Source organism: Eurosta solidaginis, chromosome 2 (assembly GCF_040869045.1).
Source record: "Eurosta solidaginis isolate ZX-2024a chromosome 2, ASM4086904v1, whole genome shotgun sequence".
Classification (NCBI taxonomy): Eukaryota; Metazoa; Arthropoda; class Insecta; order Diptera; family Tephritidae; genus Eurosta; species Eurosta solidaginis.
The window spans coordinates 80,367,695-80,394,047 of record NC_090320.1 but is presented as its reverse complement, the minus strand read 5'-3'; the positions used below and the strand labels follow the sequence as shown (position 1 = coordinate 80,394,047).

The window sequence follows — 26,353 nt, the reverse complement described above, 5'->3', positions numbered from 1 at the left end:
AATACTCATTAACACCTTTCATTTGATAGCCATATCGTACAAAAAAATTCTAGAGTCACCCCTGGTCCACCTTTATGGCGATATTTCGAAAAGGCGTCCACCTATAGAACTAAGGTCCACGCCCTTTTAAAATACTCATTAAAACCTTTCATTTGATACCCATATTGTACAAACGCATTCTAGAGTCACCCCTGGTCCACTTTTATAACGATATTCCGAAAAGGCGTCCACCTATAGAACTAAGGCCCACTCCCTTTTAAAACATTTATTAGCACCTTTCGTTTGATACCCATATTGTACAAACGCTTTCTAGAGTCAACCCTGGTCCACTTTTATAACGATATTCCGAAAAGGCGTCCACATATAGAACTAAGGCCCACTCCCTTTTAAAATACTCATTAACACCTTTCATTTGATACCCATATAGTACAAACAAATTCTAGAGTCACCCCTGGTCCACGTTTATGGCGATATCTCGAAAAGGCGTCCACACATAGAACTAAAGCCCACTCCTTTTTAAAATACTCATTAACACCTTTCATTTGATACCCATATCGTACAAACAAATTCTAGAGTCGCCCCTGGTCCACCATTATGGCGATATTTCGAAAAGGCGTCCACCTATAGAACTAAGGCCCACGTCCTTTTAAAATTCTCATTAACACCTTTCATTTGATACCCATATCGTACAAACAAATTCTAGAGTCACCCCTGGTCCACGTTTATGGCGATATCTCGAAAAGGCATCCACCTATAGAACTAAGGCCCACGCCCTTTTAAAATACTCATTAACACCTTTCATTTGATACCCATATAGTACAAACAAATTCTAGAGTCACCCCTGGTCCACCTTTATGGCGATATTTCGAAAAGGCGTCCACCTATAGAACTAAAGCCTACGCCCTTTTAAAATACTCATTAACACCTTTCATTTGATACCCATATAGTACAAACAAATTCTAGAGTCACCCCTGGTCCACCTTTATGGCGATATTTCGAAAAGGCGTCCACCTATAGAACTAAGGCTCACGCCCTTTTAAAATACTCATTAACACCTTTCATTTGATACCCATATCGTACAAACAAATTCTAGAGTCACCCTGGTCCACCTTTATGGCGATATTTCGAAAAGGCTTCCACCTATAGAACTAAGGCCCACGCCCTTTCAAAATACTCATTAACACCTTTCATTTGATACCCATATCGTACAAACAAATTCTAGAGTCACCCCTGGTCCACCTTTATGGCGATATCTCGAAAAGGCATCCACCTATAGAACTAAAGCCCACGCCCTTTTAAAATACTCTTTAACACCTTTCATTTGATACCCATATCGTACAAACAAATTCTAGAGTCACCCCTGGTCCACCTTTATGGTGATATTTCGAAAAGGCGTCCACCTATAGAACTAAGGCCCACTCCCTTTTAAAATACTCATTAACACCTTTCATTTGATACCCATATTGTACAAACGCATTCTAGAGTCACCCCTGGTCCACTTTTATAACGATATTCCGAAAAGGCGTCCACCTATAGAACTAAGGCCCACTCCCTTTTAAAACACTTATTAACACCTTTCGTTTGATACCCATACCGTACAAACAAATTCTAGAGTCACCCCTGGTCCATCTTTATGGCGATATCTCGAAACGGCGTCCATCTATAGAACTTAGGCCCACGCCCTTTTAAAATACTCATTAATACCTTTCATTTGATACCCATATCGTACAAGCAAATTCTAGAGTCAGACAAGGTCCACCTTTACGGCGATATCCCTAAATCCTAAATATCCATCTATAGAACTATGGCCCACTTCCTCTTAAAATACTCTTTAATACCTTCCATTTTATACACATGTCATACAAACACATTCCAGGGTTACCCTAGGTTCTTTTTACAACATGGTGATTTTCCCTTACTTTGTCTCCACAGCTCTCAACTGAGTATGTAATGTTCGGTTATACCCGAACTTAGCCTTCCTTACTTGTTTTTCGTAATTTTCGATATCGAAAAAGTGGGCGTGGTCATAGTCGGATTTCGTTCATTTTTCATACCAAGATAAAGTGAGTTCAAGTAAGCACGTGAACTAAGTTCATTAAAGATATGTCGATTTGTGCTCAAGTTATCGTGTTAACGGCCATGTGGAAGGACAGACGGACGACTGTGTATAAAAACTGGGCGTGGCATCAACCGATTTCGCCCATTTTCACAGAAAACAGTTAACGTTATAAAATCTATGCCCCTACCAAATTTCAAAAGGATTGATTAATTTTTGTTCGACTTATGGCGTTAAAAGTATCCTAGACAAATTAAATGAAAAAGGGCGGAGCCACGCCCATTTTGAAATTTTCTTTTATTTTTGTATTTTGTTGCACCATATCATTACTGGAGTTGAATGTTCACAAAATTTACTTATATACTGTAAAGATATTAACTTTTCTTTTAAAATTTGAATTTAAAAAAAAATTTTTTTAAAAAGTGGGCGTGGTCGTTCTCCGATTTTGCTAGTTTTTATTAAGCAGACAAATAGTAATAAGAGTAACGTTCCTGCCAAATTTCACCATGATATCTTCAACGACTGCCAAATTACAGCTTGCAAAAGTTTTAAATTACCATCTTTTAAAAGTGGGCGGTGCCACGCCCATTTTCCAAAATTTTACTAATTTTCTATTCTGCGTCATAAGTTCAACTCATCTACCAAGTTTCGTCGCTTTAGCTGTCTTTTGTAATGAATTATCGCACTTTTTCGGTTTTTCGAAATTTTCGATATCGAAAAAGTGGGCGTGGTTATAGTCCGATATCGTTCATTTTAAATAGCGATCTGAGATGAGTGCTCAGGAACCTACATACCAAAGATACCTCAAAATTTACTCAAGTTATCGTGTTAACGGACGGACGGACGGACGGACGGACATTGCTCAATCAAATTTTTTTTCGATCCTGATTATTTTGATATATGTAAGTCTATATCTATCTCGATTCCTTTATATATGTACAACCAACCGTTATCCAATCAAACTTAATATACTCTGTGAGCTGTGCTCAACTGAGTATAAAAATGTTAGAAAATTTGCCAACCAGTGGGAAAAATAATTTCACTTGCAAAGTGTGCCAACACCCTTGTCAAAAGCAAATGTCAAATTCTTCTTCTTATGATTTGCTTGGAACAAAATTGGGGAGTTGGCTACTTTTCAATATCAGATGGCGCGAGTGTCGCTCATTCTACCATTCTCCATAAAAATAAGTGCAATCCACTCATAATGCATAAGCATGTGTTAAATTCATCTATATGAAAAACTGCTTGTGTCGGAGCTATAGTGCTTGTTCTGTCAACCATGGGTAATTTTGACACTACATTCAGAGTGAAAATCTCGTTCCACACTGGTTTGACACTTTGGTCAGCGGAAACGGCAGTGCGTTAGAAAAAGACGTGTCAAACAACAACTAAATATTACAATACCAAAATTTCATTAAGAAAAGTCAACCCGTTATTTTCTCATTTTCTATACGTTTCGCGACCGTTGCATTCGGAACATTTACTTTTAAATTAAGGCAATATTTTCAAATGGGATTTTTTTTAAAAAAGTGGGAAACGGGAAAATAGCACCATTTCAAGTTTAGTAAAACCAGTGGTACTAATCATTTTTCTATGTTAGCCACCTAGATATTGACCAAAGTTTGGACCTGGATGACCTTAAGATATTTTACGCCATGGAAGGAGATGCTGAGAATATTTAGATATGACGCTTTTCATTAGTATATAGCAACCGGTTGTGGAGACCTCGTCCAAAGTAAAATAAAAAAAAAAAAAAAAACAGAAGAGATTTAGAAAACGTACGAAAAACTTGCTGGTTAGGGTCTTTGTGAATTAAGGTGATTTATTGGTGCATATGTGAACATAAGGCTATAAAAATGGTTGGTAAATCATTTTTTAAATCGGATAACGGGCGAACGTATCGAAAAGGCCTTGAAGAATTTTGTAGCTATAAACGGATATTTTTGGGAAACCTAAGCGGACGTTGCCCGCGACTGGGTATAGAGAATATTTGCTGATCTCAGGTTCAAGTGATATCGAAAATACTTTTAAAAAAGGCCTCCATTGGGCATTTTGCCGTGTATACGCTGATCGGAGTCTACATATATGTACATGCAGGTTCGCCAATTAGTAGGTAACGCTTAAAAACAGCACACCACACAATTGGAGGAGAACCTCGACATTAATCCCCTCAAAGGTATATAGCGCCAAGTTTGTTTCTGTATAAAAAATTAAGACAAGTGACCTCGACCTACAGGTGTTTGGAAGTTTTGTATCATCTGAAGTGATTTGATAAATAAAAGATGTTAAAAAAATGTTAATATAAATGGACCAGAAGGAACGAAAAATGTATCTTTAAATAAAGATATAATCTTGCTGAGTGCAATAAATAAACTTTCGATATAATCTTTACATAATCTTTTACCTTTCTAAAAATAGAGCCCAAAGTTTCAGGCCTGTGGTTTATCGGGAAGTTCTTAAAAACTTGAAAGGAAAATTTCCAACAAGTTTTGTTGTTATATTATTGATGTATTAAATTAAGGATGTATTAAAGCCTAAACGGTACCGATGAAAGAATTTAGCAGTTCCCGAGTCCCTCTCTAGCTTTCCGGGAATTTACTCAAAAATGGATAGCAGGATTCTCTAATTTTGTATGGAAATTGGTGGAAAAACGTCAACCGAAACTGATATATGTACTTAAAAGAAGTAAAAAAAATCTTAAAAGAAACATCTATTTACATACATACATAAGTATGTATTTACACTTACGCATATACGTACCTTTGGTGAAAAAATATTCAGGTAGAGACAATCTTCATCCATGTCCATGATACCTTTAGTGTCACCTGTATAGCGTACTGGTTGTGGGCACGCTGGTCCAAAATCAACAGCCTGCAGTAATTGCCATCCACGATGCAAGCGTGGTGGTTTAAACCGTCCTTCGAAGGTCGGTGGTAAAGCATACGGGATACCCAAAAAAACTGAACATTCGCCCATAACTCGATCGACGGTAGAATGGTATGGACGATAGAATGATTTGGGATCTGGATTATCATACATATATACTTTAAAACCTTGTACTTGTCCATAGTTGGTTGTAACAAATACATCACGATCTAATGTGAGAGAATCTCGTCGCTGTTTTCCTTGCAAATCTTCACGCCAACCTGCTAAAATTCCGGGGAATGGAGTATGTGCCGCATTAGGATTATTCTGTTAAACAAAGAAAAAAGGTTAAAAAAAGGAAAGCCTTACATTAGAAAAAAATTAGGCAAATTATAAAAATTTAATATGACATACATTAGTTGTAGGTCTAAACAGTCGAGAATACAAAAACTGCACAATCAGAATTTCGAATAGGCCCTCAATGTCTGGAGTTAAGGTGCGTGCACAATAAGCGGGAACAACCTTTTCTTGTGTTGTGGGCGGAATATCAGCACAAAACACAGTCCATAAACCTTCCGTATTGATTTACCGTCTCTGGCTTTCATCTTGTCACTCCTAATTATGGTTCTTACAAGATCGTGTTTATCTTTCATTTCTCTCTCAAAAACATCAGTGGACTTCCTGGAATTTCTTCCCAAATCGGCATTTATCCGAAACTTCAAATCAGCTGGCAGTCGAAGGCCATTGCCAAAATTTACCTTTGCAGGAGTCTGACTCGTTGTCTTATGCACTTCCGATCGATAGGCCATCAAGAATAATATGTGTGTCTCAATCGTTATTGAACTAGTCCACTAACTTTCTTAGGTGCTCTTCCGAGGTTCTATTAAATTGTTTCTCCATACCATCAAACTGAGGATGCAGTGCAGTTGTTCGAGTTTTCCGAATGCCAAATGCTTTGCACATTGAAACACAGCTGATTCAAAATTCCTTGTTGTTGTTGTTGTAGCGATAAGGACACTCCCCGAAGGCCTTGGGGAGTCTTATCGAGTTGATGGTCCTTTTCCCGATGCAGATCCGGTACGTTCCGGTACCAAGCCCGACCATCTCGGGAACGATTTGTTATGACCACATGCGACCTTCTAGGCCTTCCCGCACTCCCACCCCCTAGATCCATGAGGAGTTTGGGGTCGCCAGAGCATCGGCTGTTAATGAAACAGGATTCGCCACAGATAGGTGAGGTTGACAATTGGGTTTAAAGAAGCTATGTATTGCGCTGGCAACCTGAAAGGGATGCGCTACACAAACCCCTTGAAACTGGTATTTTAGTCGCCTCTTACGACAGGCATACCTACCGCGGGTATATTCTAACCCCCTAATCCGCTTGGGGTTCCTTCGTTGGTCAGAGTGTAATTGGTGCACCAAACCTTGCTACGCAATTATTTGTAATCACTTCTACTATGGTTTCCGCTTCTTGATTCGGAATAGGGTATACGTCCAGCCAATAGCTGAAGAAATCTATAACCACCAGTATGTATTTGGTTTCGTATTTGCTGGTAGAGAATGGACCAGCTGCATCCATGGTAATCTTCTCAAATAGCGCACCTGGTTGTATTCCTTCATCTGGCCATGACGTCGCAGTTGGCAGTCCACCCTTTGACCGACTGTCTACAACCAATCCAATGGAGTATTTGCTTTATGTTTTGCTTTATAAGTCTTCGTGATTCCAATTGACCTCCACTTAGACCTTTATGTAACTCACTGAGAACATCAGGGATCCTCTTCCTTGGACAACTATCAGTTTCCTCTTACATTGGCCATCCTAACTCCTTGAGGGGGTACGCGAAATTGCAAATATGCAGTTTTTGTATACTCGACTAGAGCTACCTCTTGAGAAATTGATTGCAAAGAGTATATTTTTACCGTCACGCAGTGAAATTCGATTGTAGAAAGTTCTGATTCTGCTCTTTGTTTTCTTCAATCTTTGAGTTATCGCTCGCTTGAAACGAGAAAATTCTTCAACATTCGCTTCGTTCGAGATTCGGTGAAAAGTTTTTGACATACCAAATCCCTAGTTACGTATTATCGCTGGGTCCAACTTTCATACGTACATCTTTGGGAGACATCACGGTTTCTATAAATAGGTTCGTTTTTTACTTGCAATATAAACACAAGTTTCAGAGATTTTCTGGCTATCTGACGCCTATTGGTGACACCAAGGAAATTTAATTCGTTTTGCCCTAGCATTTCCAGCGGCTGGTTCCGATAAGAACCCCTTTTTGGGCCGGAGCACCATCATACATACGCACAACATGGCCTAGCCAGCGTAGCCATTGTTTTAATTCGCTGGACTATGTTCATTTTTGCTAAAGCTCGTACAGCCTTTTTGTAAATAGGTTGATTAACTCTTTGAAATAAATGTTTTGAAAATCTAATGAGCTCAGCAGATATAATTTGTTACCGTCACGACGAACGCCATTTTCCATTAACATCACGTACGTGGTGTAAAGTGAGACACATAACGAGTACTTAGCATAAAAATTGTAAATTCCATTATCAAAATAATAATAGTTAGCCAACTAAGAGCATTGCTTAATTTAACAGTCGCGTACTTAAAATCTCAAAAAATAAAAATAGATAAATTGTAACATAGGTGACGTGGCTGACTTATGTCAAAAGTAGAAAATTGGCAAAGTATGACTCAGGCAACGTTTGATACGTTGCCTATCTGGCGTTTAAATAAACACAGCCAACTCTGCAGTCCGCTTTTTCCTTTCCGCCAAGTAAGTGACGTATTGTACCTGTTTAAGCCATAGTTAAAGCTAGATATTAGTTAACATCCCGTCGCAAAGATCCTGAGCCAGATAAATATTTTTGCATGTAAATGCAAAAACAACGATTTGAGGCAGTTAATCCAGATAGAAGGCTGGTTCAGTTTGTGAGCCAGATTGGCAGAAATACACTCGGCGCTTACCAAACATTACCGAGGGGCGACCCCGCTTTGAAAAATTTTCTTCTAATTGAAAAAACTTGTTTCTAAAGTTTTGATGTTGCTTTGCCGGAGCGTGTATTGGTAACCACAACTACGTGCGTGGGAGGTTGCAATTTTGTAGCTCAATGAGAAGTTACTTAAAACTGGATCGCATGATGTAGCATTATGCGTCATACTCACCTATGTAATACACTTGCGGCATTACGCATCATGAACTTCTATGCCAAATACATTTTAGTAATAATCATATTACAATATTATACAACATAAATTATTGAACTAACCCAGCGGTTAGCTAACATCAATGGAATACCGAATATGAAACCCTTGTCCGTTCACAGCTAATAAATTCTGCTTATTATTTACATACAACTAATAATGGGAATTAACCAAATACTCACATTGATCTGCTGACTTTGCAAACATGCATACAAACCTACATGTATGCATAGCATTAACCAAATTACTCGCATTGATGTGCTGACGTTGCAAGCAGGCATACAAATCTACATGTATGCAAGCAGGCATACAAATCTACATGTATACAAAGCATGTATACAAACCTACATGTATGCATACCCCATTACCAATGTACATATTTTTAGTTTATTAGTATTAAGATAATTATGAATGTATAGGTTAAGTAAATAACTATAAAAGGGAAAGAATTTATTTAATAAAAAGAATTAATGTTTGACTACCAAACCTTTCACATCTTTTATTCCAAATCAAACATTTCATGGCGATCCTGCCAGCCTGATCTTTGATTAGCTGAAAAATTTGCTATTAAGCAAAATTAGCTAGATCTTGCTGGAGGAAGAATCCTGCCAGTTCAGATCAAAAATTGGCACAACTGCTAAAAAGGATCTGACTGCCCAAGTAAAAAGTTTTTATTTAAAGAAAGGAAAAAGGAGAAAAAAGGACATTTAAACAAAGCAGCCTTTAATGTCATTATGGCAGCACCCAAAAATCTAATATTGGCACCGTTGCAGTACAATTAAACTCTTGGCTGTAAACAAAAGGTACTACTATATGGCATCAATTAAGATATTATCAAGGAAAGCCGTTTTTCGGCAAGGATTTGGCAAACTAAGTTGAAAAATATTTGGTGGTAACACAACGGGATCGAAGGACACCTTTTAATTGGCACAAGTTAACAACAAAACGAAATCAGAAACATTTCATTAATATAAGTTTTAGAAACAAATTGGGCGGCCTTTACGGACGCTAAACCATTAGCAAAAGCAAGAGTTTTTGCTTAGGATTTTTTTTTTTTAAATAGAACTTGTAAAAAAAATAAATAATGTAAAATTTAAACTAAAACAAAAGTATGTACGAACAATTTCTTTTGAACTTGAAAAAAAAAATTGATCTAATTTGTTAAAATTTGAAGTAAAATTTTTATGGAAAGAAAAAGTAGGAGGAAAATTAAAATTTCTTATTAAAAAAAAAAAAGAGAAAAAGCTCAGCTATCTCCTTAAGTATACAAGAAATAAAAACTGAGAAAGATTTTCATAAAATCTTTAAAAAGTACGAAGATACCATTAAGGAATTTATAAAAATCGTAGAAGTTAAAATAAATAAAACAACTAAGCAAGGTCCAACACCGATTACAATAGAGGAATATCGGCGACGGAACAAAATTTACAAGAAGGAAGAAATTCCTATAATACCTTCCCCGACAATAATAAGAAAAAGAAAACGGGGAGGTAAACAATTTAAAAAAAAGAAGGAAATAGCTGAAACTTTTAAACTATTAAATATTACAACCAATAAGGAAGATAGAATAAAATTAAAAGAAAAAATTAGAGAATTAAGAAATAAAAAATAAATAATACAAATGAACGTAAAAATTTTCTTAATAAATTGGAATGATTAGGTCACCCTTATAAAAACCCTTCAAATTTAGAATATTTTTTTTTTCCCATGCTTCCCCAAGCGCTATCCGAAGAAAAACTTAAGGCAGAAAAAGCATACAAGTGCATAAATAAAAACATCACGATAAAGCCAGAAACTATAGTGAAACATTTAAACACGATCACTAAATAATATAGGACAGGTAATCAACAGGGTAAATAATATACTCCCCAAAGAACACCAAGCAGAAGCATACCAATTCTTTTCCCACGTACGAGACAAATTAGTATCCTCTTTAGCTAGATACAACATAGAAATAATTATACCAACTACAGTAGAAGAAAAACTCCAAATTGACTTTAACTCAGTTCTAACTGAATTGTCCCAAATTCGCACCCCATCACCAGCATTGAGTCACACTTCGTCAGTAGAAGAAAATAAACCACTAGAATTCCCACTCATAAATATCACAATGCCACAAACCGTAGTAGAATTCATCAAAACCGCCTCATCAGTACTGCCAGAGTTTGACGGCAAGCCTGAAAATTTGCATAGTTTCTTAGATGCCCTCGATATCCTCGACCAAATCAAGGATAATCATGAAGCCATAGCTATAACCATGATAAAGACTAAGCTAAAAGGCACGGCGAGAAATTTTATAAGTAACGAGAATACAATCGCACAAATAAAACTAAGGTTAAAAACTGCAATCAAAGGCGAATCAGTAGAAGTTTTGACAGCAAAAACTCCTGAATATACAACAGCGTGGCAAAACTGCAAATCAATACACTGAAGAGATAGAAAAGATAACTAGGTCATTGGAGGTAGCCTATATCTCGGACGGATTAAACCCAGAGTTGGCAACGAGATATGCTACCCAAGCAGCAGTCAAAGCTATGTGCAAGAACTGCTCCAATGATAAAGTGAAAATGATTATGCAAGCGGGAACGTTCACAACAATGAACGACGCAATTTCAAAAATGTCCACAGGAAAGACCGCGAGAGCGGAAATGGAGGCGGCCTCGCGTTTATTATACACCACTCTGTGCAATATCATATATTTGATCCTGGCATCGACCGCAGTGACAATGTCTTAGAACGTCAAGGCCTATCTGTCCGGTCAGGCGATGCAAATCTAGAAATCATCAACATCTACATCCCTCCTGTCACCTGTTGCCCCAGTGGATACCGCCCTAATATCGAGGCCTTACTCACTGGCAACAATCGCATTATCTTAGGTGATTTCAATGCCCATCACGACCTATGGCATTCAAACTTGCGGGCGGACAGTAGGGGTGAGATGTTGGCGGATCAAATAGACGAAACGACGTTCTGCACAATAAACGGAGACGCCCCCACACGTATGGTAGGAAGCTGTCATAGCTCGCCAGATATCTCAATCGTGAGCGCAGAACTCGTAAACTGCGTCAACTGGCAGCCGATGGTAACATTGGCATCCGACCACCTGCCCATACTTATTTCGTTCGAGCGTACCGCCGACTTCATCGTCACCGAAAAACGCACTTTCATAAACTTCAAAAAAGGAAAGTGGGAAGAATATAAATCTGCAACAGACAGCAGCTTTGCTGCCCTCCCTATCCCGACTGATGCCCGCCAAGGGGAGCGTGCCTTCCGTAAGGTCATTGAATCCGCCTCGGCACATTTCATTCCCGCCGGGAGAATTCCCGAAATCCGGCCCACTTCCCGGCGGAGGCCGCGAGCTTAGCGAGGGAACGCGACCTTATAAGACAGCTTGACCCAGGCGACCCCCAAATAAGGGATATAAACCAACGCATCAGATTGCTTGTGGACGAACACAAGCGGGCGAAATGGGAAGAGCACCTAAGAGGTTGTAACCTCTCTACCGGTGTAGGTAAACTTTGGTCCACCGTAAAGTCCCTATCGAATCCGACTAAGCACAAAGACAAAGTTTCCATCGCCTTTGGCGATAAGGTGCTGTCGGACGCGAAAAAATGCGCGAGCGCTTTCTGCCGACAATATATAATGCATCCTACGGTCGACAAAGATAGACGGAGAGCCAATAGACACGCACATAAACACAAACTCAGCGCGTCACCAATTACCATCACCGCTAGAGAGGTTGAGGACGCCATTGGTCGCGCTAAGCCATCCAAAGCAGTGGGCCCAGACGGCATAGCCATGCCGATGCTTAAAAACCTAGGGAAAGAGGGTTTTAAATATTTAGCGCATGTCTTCAACCTGTCTCTTTCCACTTTTGTCATACCCGAGAAATGGAAAATGGCCAAGGTGGTCCCGCTACTAAAGCCTGGGAAACCAGCTAACGTAGGTGAGTCATATCGTCCGATATCTCTCCTATCACCAGTGGCAAAGACGCTTGAAGCCATTTTGCTCCCTTATTTCCAAGCACATTTGCAGCTAGCCCCTCATCAGCATGGCTTCAGAAAACTCCATAGCACTACCTCCGCGCTAAATGTCATTAGCACCCAGATAAATTGCGGTTTGAATCAATATCCCCACCATAGAACAGTACTCGTAGCGTTAGACCTATCAAAAGCTTTTGATACGGCCAACCATGGCTCGTTACTGCAAGACCTGGAAGGGTCCACCCTTCCCCCATGTCTTAAAAGGTGGACCGCAAATTATCTGGGTGGTCGGCAGGCATCGGTGCAATTCAGAAACGAAACATCAAAACAAAGGAGAATTAAACAAGGGGTGCCACAGGGTGGTGTCCTATCCCCGCTTTTGTTTAATTTCTACATATCTAAGCTACCTTCACCACCGGAAGGAGTCACAATCGTTTCCTACGCCGATGACTGCACAATAATGGCCACAGGCCCAGGCCCAAAGATCGATGAGCTATGCAATAAAATAAACGGCTATCTCCCTGATCTCTCCAGTTTTTTCGCCTCGCGAAACCTGGCATTGTCACCGACTAAATCTTCCGCGACCTTATTTACAACATGGACGCCCCAAATGTCGACCATATTGAACATCCACGTCGATGGCACTACGCTACCGACTGTCCTACACCCCAAAATCTTGGGTGTGACGTTTGATCAGGATCTACATTTTGGTGCGCACGCAACCGCAATTGTTCCAAGAATTCAGAGCCGTAATAAAATCCTCAAATCCCTTGCTGGCAGTACCTGGGGAAAAGATAAAGAAACGCTCTTGACCATATACAAAGCAATTAGCCAGCCGATTATGTGCTACGCGTCACCCATATGGTCGCCAAGCCTAAAATCATCCACTGGAAGAAACTACAGGCCTGCCAAAATACTGCTCTCAGAATCGCCACGGGCTGTCTTCTTATGTCCCCAGAACACCATCTGCATAATGAGGCGAGAATACTCCCCATCAGGGAGAGAAATGAGATGCTGACCAAACAGTTTCTGTTGAATACCCAGAAACCTGGGCATCCCAACAGACATCTGATTGACGAACCAGCACCGCCTAGGGGCCTAAGGAGTCATCTCCGTAAGCATTTTGAGGAAATACGGCACCTGAGAACCCAGCCGTATGAAGCGGAAAAACACAAGCAGGTCCTTGGTGAACTCCATAGACAGGCGTCGGACCTTTATGTCCGGAATTGCCCGGTGAATCCAGTACTTGAAGAAAAATATCCAGAACTCGCAGAAGAGGAACGCATACTCCCCAGGGAAACGCGTGTCACTCTTGCTCAACTTCGTTCTGGATACTGTAACAGGTTAAACTCTTACCTATCCAGAATCAACCCCGACATACAAAATGTATGCCCTGCTTGCAATGTGTCCCCACATGACACCAACCATCTCTTTAATTGTAATGTGGAACCAACGCCTCTAACACCCCTTTCCTTATGGTCCACCCCTGTTGAAACGGCAAGTTTCCTTGGACTCCCGTTAGAGGATATTGATGACAATTTGTGATCGGTCGCGGCTATTAGGTGGGGCGAGCATTGCTACAACAACAACAACAACAACAACGCAATTTCAAAATTCACAAACAGCTGCACGGAAGTCACAGGCAGCTCGAACACAATTCTAAATGTACGGCAACAAAATCAATATCGAAGTAATTTCCGTGGAGGTTACCGAAGTAACAACTATGGGAATTACCGAGGCAGATGATTTAGACCACAGCCGAGATACAATAATAATTCAAGAACAAATAATAATGCCCAAAGAGGAGCACAAACCCAAAATGGCAACAGACAGTACAATCAGACTCGTAACGTTTGAAATTGTACCCAGCATGAAAGCCAAGAAACTCCACTTCAAATTCAGTAGATAGAAAAATATGTGTACTAAATCTACACTTAAATAGTTACATATCTAAAAAACATCATTAAACAACTCAATTTCAGATTTTTTAGTAGATACAGGAGCAGATATCTCCATAATTAAAAAAAATCAAGTACTTAATCATACAAAAATAAATACAGAACAAATAACAGACCTAAAGGGCATTGGTCAGGGTATAACCAGTACATTAGGCACAATTAAAGCTGATTTAAAAGGCGATGACCTTCTAATTTATCATAAATTTCAGGTCGTAGAAGACGACTTTCCAATACCGTGTGATGGAATAATAGGTTTGGACTTTATAAAGAAATATAATTGTATTATAGATTATGGCAAAAATGAAGATAAACTAATCCTAAGACCATATGATTTTCCCCAAACAATCACAATGTACCTAACAAATTATCTGTCTGCCAACACAATTACGATCCCTGCTAGATCTGAAGTCATTAGACAAGTAACAGTAAACACTGATAATAAAACCATCTTCATACCCCATCAACAATTATCTGAAGGAATTTTCATAGCGAACACAATTACAAATAAAGAACAAACTTTTGTCAGAATTATAAACACCACACATAAAAACACAACGAACATGTACGAATTCCTAAACGAGAATAAAATAAGCCCAGTATATAATCACGAGGCATATGATAAGGAAATTAAATATAGACTGCAAATAGCACAACAGAGAGATAGAAAATTAGTGAAAGAAGCTAAGGAAAAACAAAAAGTCACTTACGACAAAAGTAGCACCAGTAAGGAAATAAAATTAGGAGATTTAGTATTAGTAAGAGAAGAAGCTAGCCATAAGCTAGATAATAAGTACAAAGGAAGCTATAAAGTAAAGTATAGACAAAAATAATAATTATACGTTAATACCTAATAGTATAGGAAATAGAGATAGTACAAACAAAATGAAAGAAATAATAGTCCATAAGAATAGACTTAAACCCATTTAAAATATCTTTTTAAAACAAGTAATCATTCCAATTTACCCGATTAATTAATAAAGCAATTGAAAACAAATCACTTTTTTTCTGCTTCATATTTCCGTATAAATATTAGAAAATAATTTAAAAAAAAGCGGATTTTAGATGGGTCGACACATTTAAAATCCGGCTATAAAATATATACAGTAAATACAATAAGTAAAACAAGTAAATAATCATTAAACTTAAAATTTTGAAAAAAAAGGGATATGCATAAAATGTAAACAATAAAAATATCAAGGTCAGCAAATCAGAAGCAAAGCAAACAACATCTTTCACTACAATATCAAGTTACAGTAAAATATCAAAATCATTGAAAATACGACAAAGAGTCTTATAAAATTGTTCACAAAACAATTATATAACCCTCTTTTTCTAAGGCGGATGGTGTAGCATTATGCGTCATACCCACCTATGTAATACACTTGCGGAATTACGCATCATGAACTTCTATGCCAAATACATTTTAGTAATAACCATATTACAATATTATACAACATAATTATTGAATTAACCCAGCGGTTAGCTAACATCAATGGAATGCCGAATATGAAACCCTTGTCCGTTCACAGCTAATAAATTCTGCTTATTATTTACATACAACCAATAATGGGAATTAGCCAAATACTCACATTGATCTGCTGACTTTGCAAGCATGCATACAAACCTACATGTATGCATAGCATTAACCAAATTACTCGCATTGATCTGCTGACGTTGCAAGCAGGCATACAAATCTACATGTATGCAAGCAGGCATACAAATCTACATGTATGCAAGCAGGCATACAAATCTACATGTATACAAAGCATGTATGCATACCCCATTACCAATTTACATATTTTTAGTTTATTAGTATTAAGATAATTATGAATGTATAGGTTAAGTAAATAACTATAAAAGGGAAAGAATTTATTTAATAAAAAGAATTAATGTTTGACTACCAAACCTTTCACATCTTTTATTCCAAATCAAACATTTCAATGATTCGGCCGTATTCATCGGGCTCCCAACTACGAATGAAGTATTAAGTTTATACCTCAGCGGGAAGTCTCTCACTAATTGATCGAGAAATTCCATCAGATCCGATCCCAAATATTTCGACCCCGGTGCCACCAAGCAGAAATTTTGTTTTCCTTTTGTTGCATTGTGACGGTGACCTTAACCACGTGTAAGGCTTCAAGTTTCTGGCTAAATGAGAAGTTACTTAAAAATCGATCGGAAGGCTCCACAGGCTCTGAATGGATTTTCTTAATATCTCGATTCCTGCCTCATTGAGAATAATTTCTTTAAGAAAACTTTGTATTTTAATTTCATTAATTTAAATATTATTTATTTTTTATACATATGTGTAGAAGAACTGAGTTTGGGTATCTACATATGTATGCATATGTCTACATATATATGTCGATGTTTATCACGCTTATAAGTCAGTTAAACTCTTTACCTAATTGATCTTGTTTTTGTTTTTATCGGCCTATTGATAAATCATTCAAGGTTCAAAGGCCTTGAGCTCGATTTGATAATTGATCTTGTGTTATATTAAATCTTAGGTTTGTGGCAACCCCTGAGGGGAACCCCAGGTGGTAATATCGGTAAGATATTTTTAATAGTAACACGGATACGGTGTATTTTTTCAAGCGCCTTAAAACCAGTGTAGGAAATTTCAAGAAGATTGGTTCTGCGTGAGGCTCTTCCAAACATACACTCACACTTTCCGGATTTATAATATGAGTAAGGCTGACGACGCAGGTCTCGCTATAAGCTATGCTAGGCAAGAATCAATTTTTATTTTAATATATTTTACAAGGTTCAAACGTTTTTGGCACTCTGACAACTTTTACAATTTTCCATAAGAAAAAATTTTCATAGCTTTGTATCTTTATATTACAGCAGCACTTCTCGCTTCCACTCTGTCGTCAGCCCAAGAAGTAAGATGAGATAAGACGAATAGCAACTTACCGGATCAAAACGAAAACGATCTTCGTTGGGCATCCCCTGTGGGTATTGACCAGGTGGATTTCTGCCTGGATAACGTGAACCATAACCGTTTGGCATATAGTGTCCATAACGGCGATCGTTGAAGATATATGTTCTACGAAAAAAATATTGAAAAGGGAACTTCAAAATAGATTTATTAGTTTCTAACCTGTAATCGGGATCACCTGGATTTGGCCAATTATAATCATTGACACCAGGACGTGAATAGAACCTGGGGTCACGAGTTTGCGCTTGAGTATAACTAATTGTGGCTAATAATATGCTTATGGCTAAAGTGAAAGCAGCAGTGAGTTCTAATTTGTCGCGATATTTGAAATTTTTTATTCGAATCATGGGTGTACTTCGACGCTTATTTATTTTGTATGTAGTGACAGTATTTGTCGATGTTTCGTTTCTCTTCCGCACTCGACCTTTTGATCTTGGTGTTTTCACACTGCTTGCGTAAAAAATCTGTATTCTTTCCATTAAAAATTATCTTAAATTTCTTGAAAACATGGCAGTCCCTCGATTGGTAATTAGGCGCAAAGCGAGCTCGTTTTTATCTAAAATTAAAAAAATTTGGTAAATTGTGGGTAATTTCTACGTCATTAGTTGGTGCTTTAGCGCCTAGGCGATTTTGCCCGTTGCGTGAAAAGCATTGGCAGATCCACAGCGGGTATTTCTGTATGTTCAAACATCCTACTAAGATTTCGATTTTTAGGCTATTTAAAAAATGGTGTGTTTTTTTAAACAAAAAATTATATGTCACACCTTGATAGATAAAAGCTGATGATGATTTAATTTTATAAAAAATATATTACTTTGCAATTTGCTGGCTCGAGGTCTATGTTTTTCTTGCAAAAACTAATAAAACACATGTTTCTCGTTCTACCAATATATTTCGAATTACCGTCGGTAATCGTTTTCAGGACAAAATTTATTTACACGTTTGTACTGCTTAACGTGGAGTATGTTGTTGTTGTTGTTGTAGCAATGCTCGCCCCACCTAATAGCCGCGACCGATCACAAATTGTAATCAATATCCTCTAACGGGAGTCCAACGAAACTTGCCGTTTCAACAGGGGTGGACCATAAGGAAAGGGGTGTTAGAGGCGTTGGTTCCACATTACAATTAAATAGATGGTTGGTGTCATGTGGGGACACATTGCAAGCAGGGCATACATTTTGTATGTCGGGGTTGATTCTGGATAGGTAGGAGTTTAACCTGTTACAGTATCCAGAACGAAGTTGAGCAAGAGTGACACGCGTTTCCCTGGGGGTATGCGTTCCTCCTCTGCGAGTTCTGGATATTTTTCTTCAAGTACTGGATTCACCGGGCAATTCCCGACATAAAGGTCCGACGCCTGTCTATGGAGTTCACCAAGGACCTGCTTGTGTTTTTCCGCTTCATACGGCTGGGTTCTCAGGTGCCGTATTTCCTCAAAATGCTTACGGAGATGACTCCTTAGGCCCCTAGGCGGTGCTGGTTCGTCAATCAGATGTCTGTTGGGATGCCCAGGTTTCTGGGTATTCAACAGAAACTGTTTGGTCAGCATCTCATTTCTCTCCCTGATGGGGAGTATTCTCGCCTCATTATGCAGATGGTGTTCTGGGGACATAAGAAGACAGCCCGTGGCGATTCTGAGAGCAGTATTTTGGCAGGCCTGTAGTTTCTTCCAGTGGGTGGTTTTTAGGCTTGGCGACCATATGGGTGACGCGTAGCACGTAATCGGCTGGCTAATTGCTTTGTATGTGGTCAAGAGCGTTTCTTTATCTTTTCCCCAGGAACTGCCAGCAAGGGATTTGAGGATTTTATTACGGCTCTGAATTCTTGGAACAATTGCGGTTGCGTGCGCACCAAAGTGTAAATCCTGATCAAACGTCACACCCAAGATTTTGGGGTGTAGGACAGTCGGTAGCGTAGTGCCATCGACGTGGATGTTCAATATGGTCGACATTTGGGGCGTCCATGTTGTAAATAAGGTCGCGGAAGATTTAGTCGGTGACAATGCCAGGTTTCGCGAGGCGAAAAAACTGGAGAGATCAGGGAGATAGCCGTTTATTTTATTGCATAGCTCATCGATCTGATGAGTATAATACATAGCAGTAGTATAGTACATAGCAGTAGTATAGTACATAGTAGTATTATACTCCACGTTAAGCAGTACAAACGTGTCAATAAATTTTGTCCTGAACGACGATTACCGACGGCAATTCGTAATATATTGGCAGAACGAAAAACTTTTGTTTTATTAGTTTTTGCAAGAAAAACATAGACCTCGAGCCAGCAAATTGGAAAGTCAAGAAGAAAAGGTCGGTAAATCAGTATTTTTTAAAAAATCGTTTAAGATGATTAAAAAAATATTTTATTTATATCTATGTATATATGTATAAATACATATCGTCGACCCCGTCTTCGGTTTCTGATACCATTTTGGTTACGGTTTCGAAGTCGGAATCGAAAATAAAACTAAAATCAAAATCAAATACAAAATCAAAGTCAACATCGAAATCGGACTCGAAATTAAAAACTTATTAAACCGAAGCCGATTTCGATAATCGACATATGTATGTATCGTACAGTGTCATAATCATGCTCATAAACAACTTAAAGTCAGCAAAGATCTTTACACATCAAAAATACTTAGCGTAAATACAATGCAGAGCAGAAACTTTGACCCTGTTTTTTTCAGTGTGACAAAACCGACACCTGCATCCCCTTGAATTTACCTGTTCTCTTCTACCACTTAAAGAAGTAAGCCCTCTGCGAACTCTTCTTGGTCGTTCTCTAGGCATTATTATATTTTAAATATATGCAGGTACATTGCTTTTCTTAAAACTTATAATTATACTTCCCAATTTGCACTGTTAATGTTGTTTTGAGTGAATTGTCCATTCCAATTCAATGGTCATTTCATACCAATTATTGCCATCCCACCAAAATTTTGAAAGAAATTCGCAGCAGCTTATACTTATTGAGAGTCCAAATATATATATATTTATATATGTGAGTATGTTCGTACCGTCAACACATGGCGGAACCATACAAGGTGGCAGCACGGGACAGGTGATTATAAACTTGTTTATTTGATTTGATATATCAACTTCCGGCGCTGTACGATTTTGACATTTGTCCATCGAATTTACAAAAACAAAGTACATGTAACTTATATTTATATTTGTAGGTATGTCACCATGCTGCCACCTTGTATTTTTCCGCTATGCGTCAACAATGATTTGACTATTTGTACATATTTGTACATATACTTATACTGGCGCTTCAAAATTACAAATTGATTAATTATGTGACGAATATTAGCAACACTAAGGGATACTTTCATCTCTAAGCCGATACTAAGCAGTCACTTGTATCTACATAAACAAATCAACCATTATATCTACACATATGTACATGCAGCAGCGGAGAGATGCTAACAAAAGTATGCAATCATCAGCAAAGTAGTTCTCACACATACACATGCATATTTCTGAGATACTCAGAAAAATATGCAATCTTCAGCGAACTAGTAAATTCTAGAAGTAGAAACGCCTAGAAATATGCCAGCGAGGAAACCGAAGAGTATAAAAGCAGCACCAGCTGCGGCATGAGCAATCAGTTTGATTTAAGCACCCTAACAGTTGCGAAATATAAGTGTTATTGTGAAATACTTTAATAAAGACCATTTTGCATTATTGAATATTGGAGCTATTTATTCAACAGTTTAGCGATACGAACGTTAGTAGAAGGTGTGAAATAAGCGGAGTTTCAGTAATTTCGTTACAATTGGTGGAGAGACAACAACAAAAATTGAAGAGAAAAACGAAACATCACAGACCGTTACGAGCATAGACTTGAACGCGATTTTGGCTGCAATATCTGCACAAACATCGACAGTAACATCTAAGATGGAATCACAGGAGGCACGTATTTCAGAAATGTTGTCGCAAATGTCATCTCAACTGGAATCTTCTCCTGTCCGTATAACATCGAAGATTGAAGCACAACAAACGCGTATTTCAGAAATGTTGCAAATGTCATCTCAACTGGAATCTCAGAAGAACCTTATAACATCGAAGATTGAAGCACAAGAAACGCGTATTTCAGAAATGTCGACACAGATTACATCCAAGATGGAAACTCAACTGGAGTAACAGAAAACATATATGGCATTTCCCTCACTAGGGAAGGCACCTTGTCTTTGGTGTGAGGGCTTAGCCGAACTCCATAGCGCCCGACTATGAGGCGGAGCTGTTTAGGACTGACATCTACGCCGTTTCGCCTTATAATAGGGCGGCGGGATGTCGGTGACCAAGAACTGCCAACCCCCTAAACCAGGGTGTTATGCGGACCGTGCCTATTGTGCCATTTGCAGCCAAGGGATAAATTCGGCTGTATTCGAACGGAGCCTTCCCGATACCGGGCCACCTCGGGAAGTATTTATGGCCTTACCTCAGTAAGGGGCGCTCCTGTGGTGGACGGTTCTTTCCCCGTATATAATACTGGACGGCTGAGCCCGCAGGTGGTCGTACGACCAAGATGAACGACTCATTACCTGATTGTAATAAGGACGACTCAACAGAAGTGGAGATCGAGCGCTTGGAATGGGCAAATGAAGCGGTAGAAGTAGGTCGAAGGCAGTTCAAAAGGTTTGCTGCGAGAAACTACGAGGAGGAAGAAGCGTCGAATGGCAGAATGAAGAGGCAACGTTCGACGGAAGGCGACAGGCCTGCTTTCAAGAGGCAGAAAGGACCCAGTCCTAGAGCCGCGAGGCAGGGCAGTCGCATATACAAGACAAGTAGGTCCAAAGCTGTAAGACGGATGGGCTCCAATAGCGAGGTAGCAACTACCTCGAAAGCTGCGAGTCAGAGGGAAGTTCCAACTACGGAAGTGGGAGATAAGCCAAAGGGACATAACGCTAAGACTCCGGCTTTCTCGGAGGCGCTAAAGGGAGTTAACGCTAAGACTCCGGCTTTCTCGGAGGTGCCAAAGGGAGATAACACTAAGACTCCTGCTTTTCCCGAGAAGATGAGTGATGTGGCAAAGCAGTCACTGACTGTGGCGCTGGTTGGTCGTAGCAGTCCTTTCGGACAAATGACTACTGAAAGGTGGAGATCTGTGGAAAGGGAGCTAATTGGCTTAATGCTTAAGATGATGTGGGAACAACCAAGTAAGCCCCTTCCAACCTTTGATTCGGGGAGATGGTATAATGGTGTGAAGATGATAGCGTGCGACAACATCCCGAGCTTGCGGTGTCTGGAGGAAGTGGTTCCAAACCTCCAAAGGCAAGGCACAAACGCGCGGTTTGAGGTGGTGGATAAAGCGCAAATCCCCACGGTACCAAAAGTTAAGGTATGGATACCATGCGTGATGAAGTCGGAGGATACACTGCGACTTCTGCAGAATCAGAATGCGAACATACCGACACAGGATTGGAAGGTACTTACTGTATCTCGTCCTACCGAGGATAGTCAGTTCTACATCTTCCAAATAAATAAGCAGGCGGAGGATATTTTGTACACGCAGCTTGGCAAAATGTCCTTTGGCACTGGCAAATTTTACATGCGACTGAGGAAAAGAAGTCCCGAGGATAAAAACCCTATCACGCTAGAGGTGGGCGAAGTCGAAAAGGGGCCTCAAAATCCTAAGAGATAAAGGACAGGTGGAGGTAGCCGACGTCACCACGAAGGTGTTAGAAGAGGACCAACAGCCAGATGGTGCTGTGAGTCGCACAGAGGAACACCCGGCACAACAGTTACAAGAGGCTGAAGGTGGCTTCGAACACTCTAAACCAAAAGGGCAAGGGAGGACGACGACGTCATGACGAAGCTGCTGGAGGGGGACAAACTGCCCAATGTTGCTGCGAGTCCTACAGATAAACCTCCAACACAGTAAAGTGGCGTCGAGCGAACTCCTCTTAACCCTTGAGGCATTCATATATGCTGCCTAATTACACTACTAAGGCCTCGTAGTGGTGGTCGTTGAGCAAAAGAATAAGCAGGCACTTATCCTGGCATCCTGCTACATGGCCGATGCTCCGGAGATTCCACCGATGGAGTGCAAGAGGCTAGTACAGGACGAAGGGCGCAAAGGACGGTTGGTCATAGGCGCGGATGCAAATGCGCACCACAATGCGTGTGGAGGAGCAGATACGAACGAGAGATGCGAATCTCTATTTTGTTACATCCTGCAAACCAATTTGCAGATAGCCAACAGGGGAAATGTCCCTACATACTTTGGTCCAACATCCAGCAATGTTTTGGATATTACACTGAGCTCCGAACGTGATATATCAAGGTATGATTGGATGGTCCTTGATAGACCATCCTTCTCCGACCATGCGAATATCAGCTTTAGCATCCCCCTAAAGAGGGTAGAGAAGGGAGGAACCTTTAAGAACCCTAGGTCAACAAACTGGACTAAATTCCAGAAACAGGTAGAAACGAAACTGGGACAACCCAAAGAGGTTGCCAATGTGGAAGAACTGGAGGAGTCTAATGAATTCCTAACAATGACGCTTATGACTGCGTATAACAAAGCTTGCCCTCCAAGAAGATTCAGAGGAAAAGCAAAGCCGCCATGGTGGAGCAATGAGCTGAGTCTTCTGAGAAGACAGGTAAAAGAAATGTTTAAGCTAGCAAATACGGCGGAAAGCGAAGCGTATCGGGACGAGTACAGGGATCTACTGAGGATCTACAAGCGTGAAATTTCCAGGGCGAATATAATCTCATGGAAAAGTTTCTGTACGGACATAGAGTACTCCAGCGAAACAGCACGGTTGAGAAAAGTCCTAGCAAGGGGAAATATAGTACAGGGACTAATAAAGAAAGAGAACGGGGAATGGTCACGTAATAGTGAGGAATCCCTTGAGGTGCTTCTCGATACACATTTCCCATCGGGAGATGCTTTGGAAGAGCCAGCAGACATCACTCACACTTCGATAGCGAAGCTAGTAGTGCCGGGCTTGGTGACCGATACCAAGATCGAGTGGGCAGTGAAGACGTTTTCTAAGTTTAAATCGCCGGGCCCAGATGGTATATTCCCGGCCATGCTACAAGTCTCAAGTAGGGCGGTCGTGGAATGGCTTAAAATAATATTCGATGGGTGCATAAGACTGAATCATGTACCGCACTCTTGGAGAACTGCTCGTGTAGCTTTTCTACCAAAGGCGGGGAAGATCGGTCACGTGTATCCCAAAGACTATAGACCCATTAGCTTAACATCATTTCTGCTCAAAATCTTTGAGAGGCTCATAGATGTATACATAAAGTCCAACGTGAATGAAAAGCTGCTCTCCACAACACAGCATGCGTACACCAAAGGCAAGTCGGTAGACACCGCATTGCATAAGGTGGTAATAAGCATAGAGAAATCCCTGGAATATAAGGAGCATACTCTAGGAGTCTTCTTGGACATTGCCGGGGCTTTCAATAATGTTGCAAAATGGGCGATTATGGATGGTCTTAATTAAATTAAAGTATATCCTGCCTTAATCAGATGGATCGGCTGCATGTTAAATTGCAGAAAGATTACATCACAATGGGGATTGTACGAGGCCACGAAATCAGTGGACAGGGGCACGCCGCAGAGAGGAGTGCTATCACCTCTTTTGTGGACGCTGGTCATCAACCAACTGCTCAGGCAATTCGATGAGGGACCCGTAAAACTTACGGCTTACGCAGACGACGTTGCAATTGTCATAAGTGGAAAGTGCCTTCCAACGATTAGTTCTTTGATGGATCGGGCGCTTGGGGATATTCATACCTGGGCATCTAATGTCGGGTTGAAAGTCAATGCGGAGAAGAGGGATATGGTCTTGTTTACAAAGAGGTACAAGGTCCCAAATTGGACCAGGCCTAAGTTAGGAGGGGTGACCTTACAGGAGAAACCTTGCACAAAATATCTAGGAATCATCCTAGACAGTAAGCTGTCATGGAAGCTCAACGTGGAGGAGAGGGTCAAGAAGGCCTCAACGGCACTCTATGCATGTAAAAGAATGCTGGGTTGTACGTGGGGGCTATCGCCCTCTCTCTCTCATTGAGTTTTTACAGCGATTGTAAGCCCTATTCTATACTACGGAGTTCTTGTTTGGTGAAAAGCCACACAAAAAACAACATACCTCAAAAAATTAGAGGGGTATGCAGACTATCGATGCTTAGCATTACGGGAGTCCTGAAAACAACCCCGACGGCTGCACTGTATGCCATTCTGCATATTCCACCTGTAGACCTGGTAGCAAAGAACAAAGCATTAACGACCGCAACCAGGCTCGGTGCTTCGGGGCAGCTTGAGCGCCGATCATAATGCCATAGTAGTATAGCGTCATCAATCACAAGACGAACAGACTACCTGATTCTCTATTTGCGCTTCGATGGAGATCTTAAGGCCATAATAGAGGTGGACGGTTGGCGAAAGGGTGCGCAAATGGCGAACGAGGCGATACATGTGTACACCGATGGTTCCAAAGTAGTGGAAGGAGTAGGGTCTGCGGTATACTGCGCTGATCCGGAAATAAGCAGATCCTACAGGCTGCCGGATTACTGTAGCATTTTCCAAGCGGAAATATTAGCCGTAACCAAAGCAGTAGAAACCCTGGAAGGGAATAGCTTAAGCTGCAACCGTGTTAACTTTTATATTGACCGTCAAGCAGCAATTAAGGCAACAATCTCGCATAGCACAGCATGTAAATGCGTGTTAGAGTTTAAGCAGTCTCTGGAGAGAATCGGGACAGGGAGAAGCATACATCTATATTGGGTCCCAGGGCATATGGGAATAGATGGGAATGAAACAGCGGACGAACTAGCTAAAAAGGGCGCATCCCTTGAAGCTTGCTCCGTAGACGTCCCAATTAGATTGGGCGAGATTAAGCGAAGGCGAGAGGTGCACATGATCGACCAAGCGGGAAAGGCGAGGGTTCAAGCGCGGGGCTGTAAAGTCTTCGACACTTTACACTTATGTGTAGGTCTTACAACCTTAGACACAGTTGCTTCTATCATTAAAAGGAGAGGACTGCAGACTTATGACGGGTATTCTGATTGGACACTGCCTTCTGGCGTCACTTGCCTTTAAATTAGGTTTGGTCAGTGATAGCAGATGTAGGAAGTGTGGGTTGGAGGAGGAAACAATCGAGCACTTTCTGTGCTCGTGCCGTGCACTTGCCAGGCTAAGACTCCAGCTATTAGGAGTGATACATCTGTCAGATCTAGAAGCAGCAAGTGGCTTAAGTCCTAGGAAGCTTCTAATATTTGCCAAGAGGACGGAGTTATGTTATATCATAGGTCTTGGTTTTTGATAGGGTTTTTCAGCTTGGTCGTTAAAACGAACTTCTACGGACTCAATCAGTCTATG

At 40.3% G+C, this 26,353-nt stretch overlaps 1 protein-coding gene across 5 annotated transcripts in view; it reads right to left on the bottom strand.

Moving 5' to 3' along the window:
- Gli (carboxyl ester lipase-like protein Gli) overlaps positions 1-26,353 on the bottom strand; it is a 126,405-nt gene that overhangs the window by 58,022 nt on the left and 42,030 nt on the right. For all 5 annotated transcript variants that reach the window (XM_067765900.1, XM_067765901.1, XM_067765903.1 and 2 more), the window contains exons 2-4: positions 17,177-17,570; positions 16,990-17,122; positions 4,817-5,248 (exon numbers count right to left, since the gene is read on the bottom strand). In XM_067765900.1, the coding sequence (XP_067622001.1) occupies positions 4,817-5,248; positions 16,990-17,122; positions 17,177-17,493 (882 nt within the window). In that variant the 5' untranslated portion in view covers positions 17,494-17,570. The remainder of the gene's footprint in view (positions 1-4,816; positions 5,249-16,989; positions 17,123-17,176; positions 17,571-26,353) is intronic.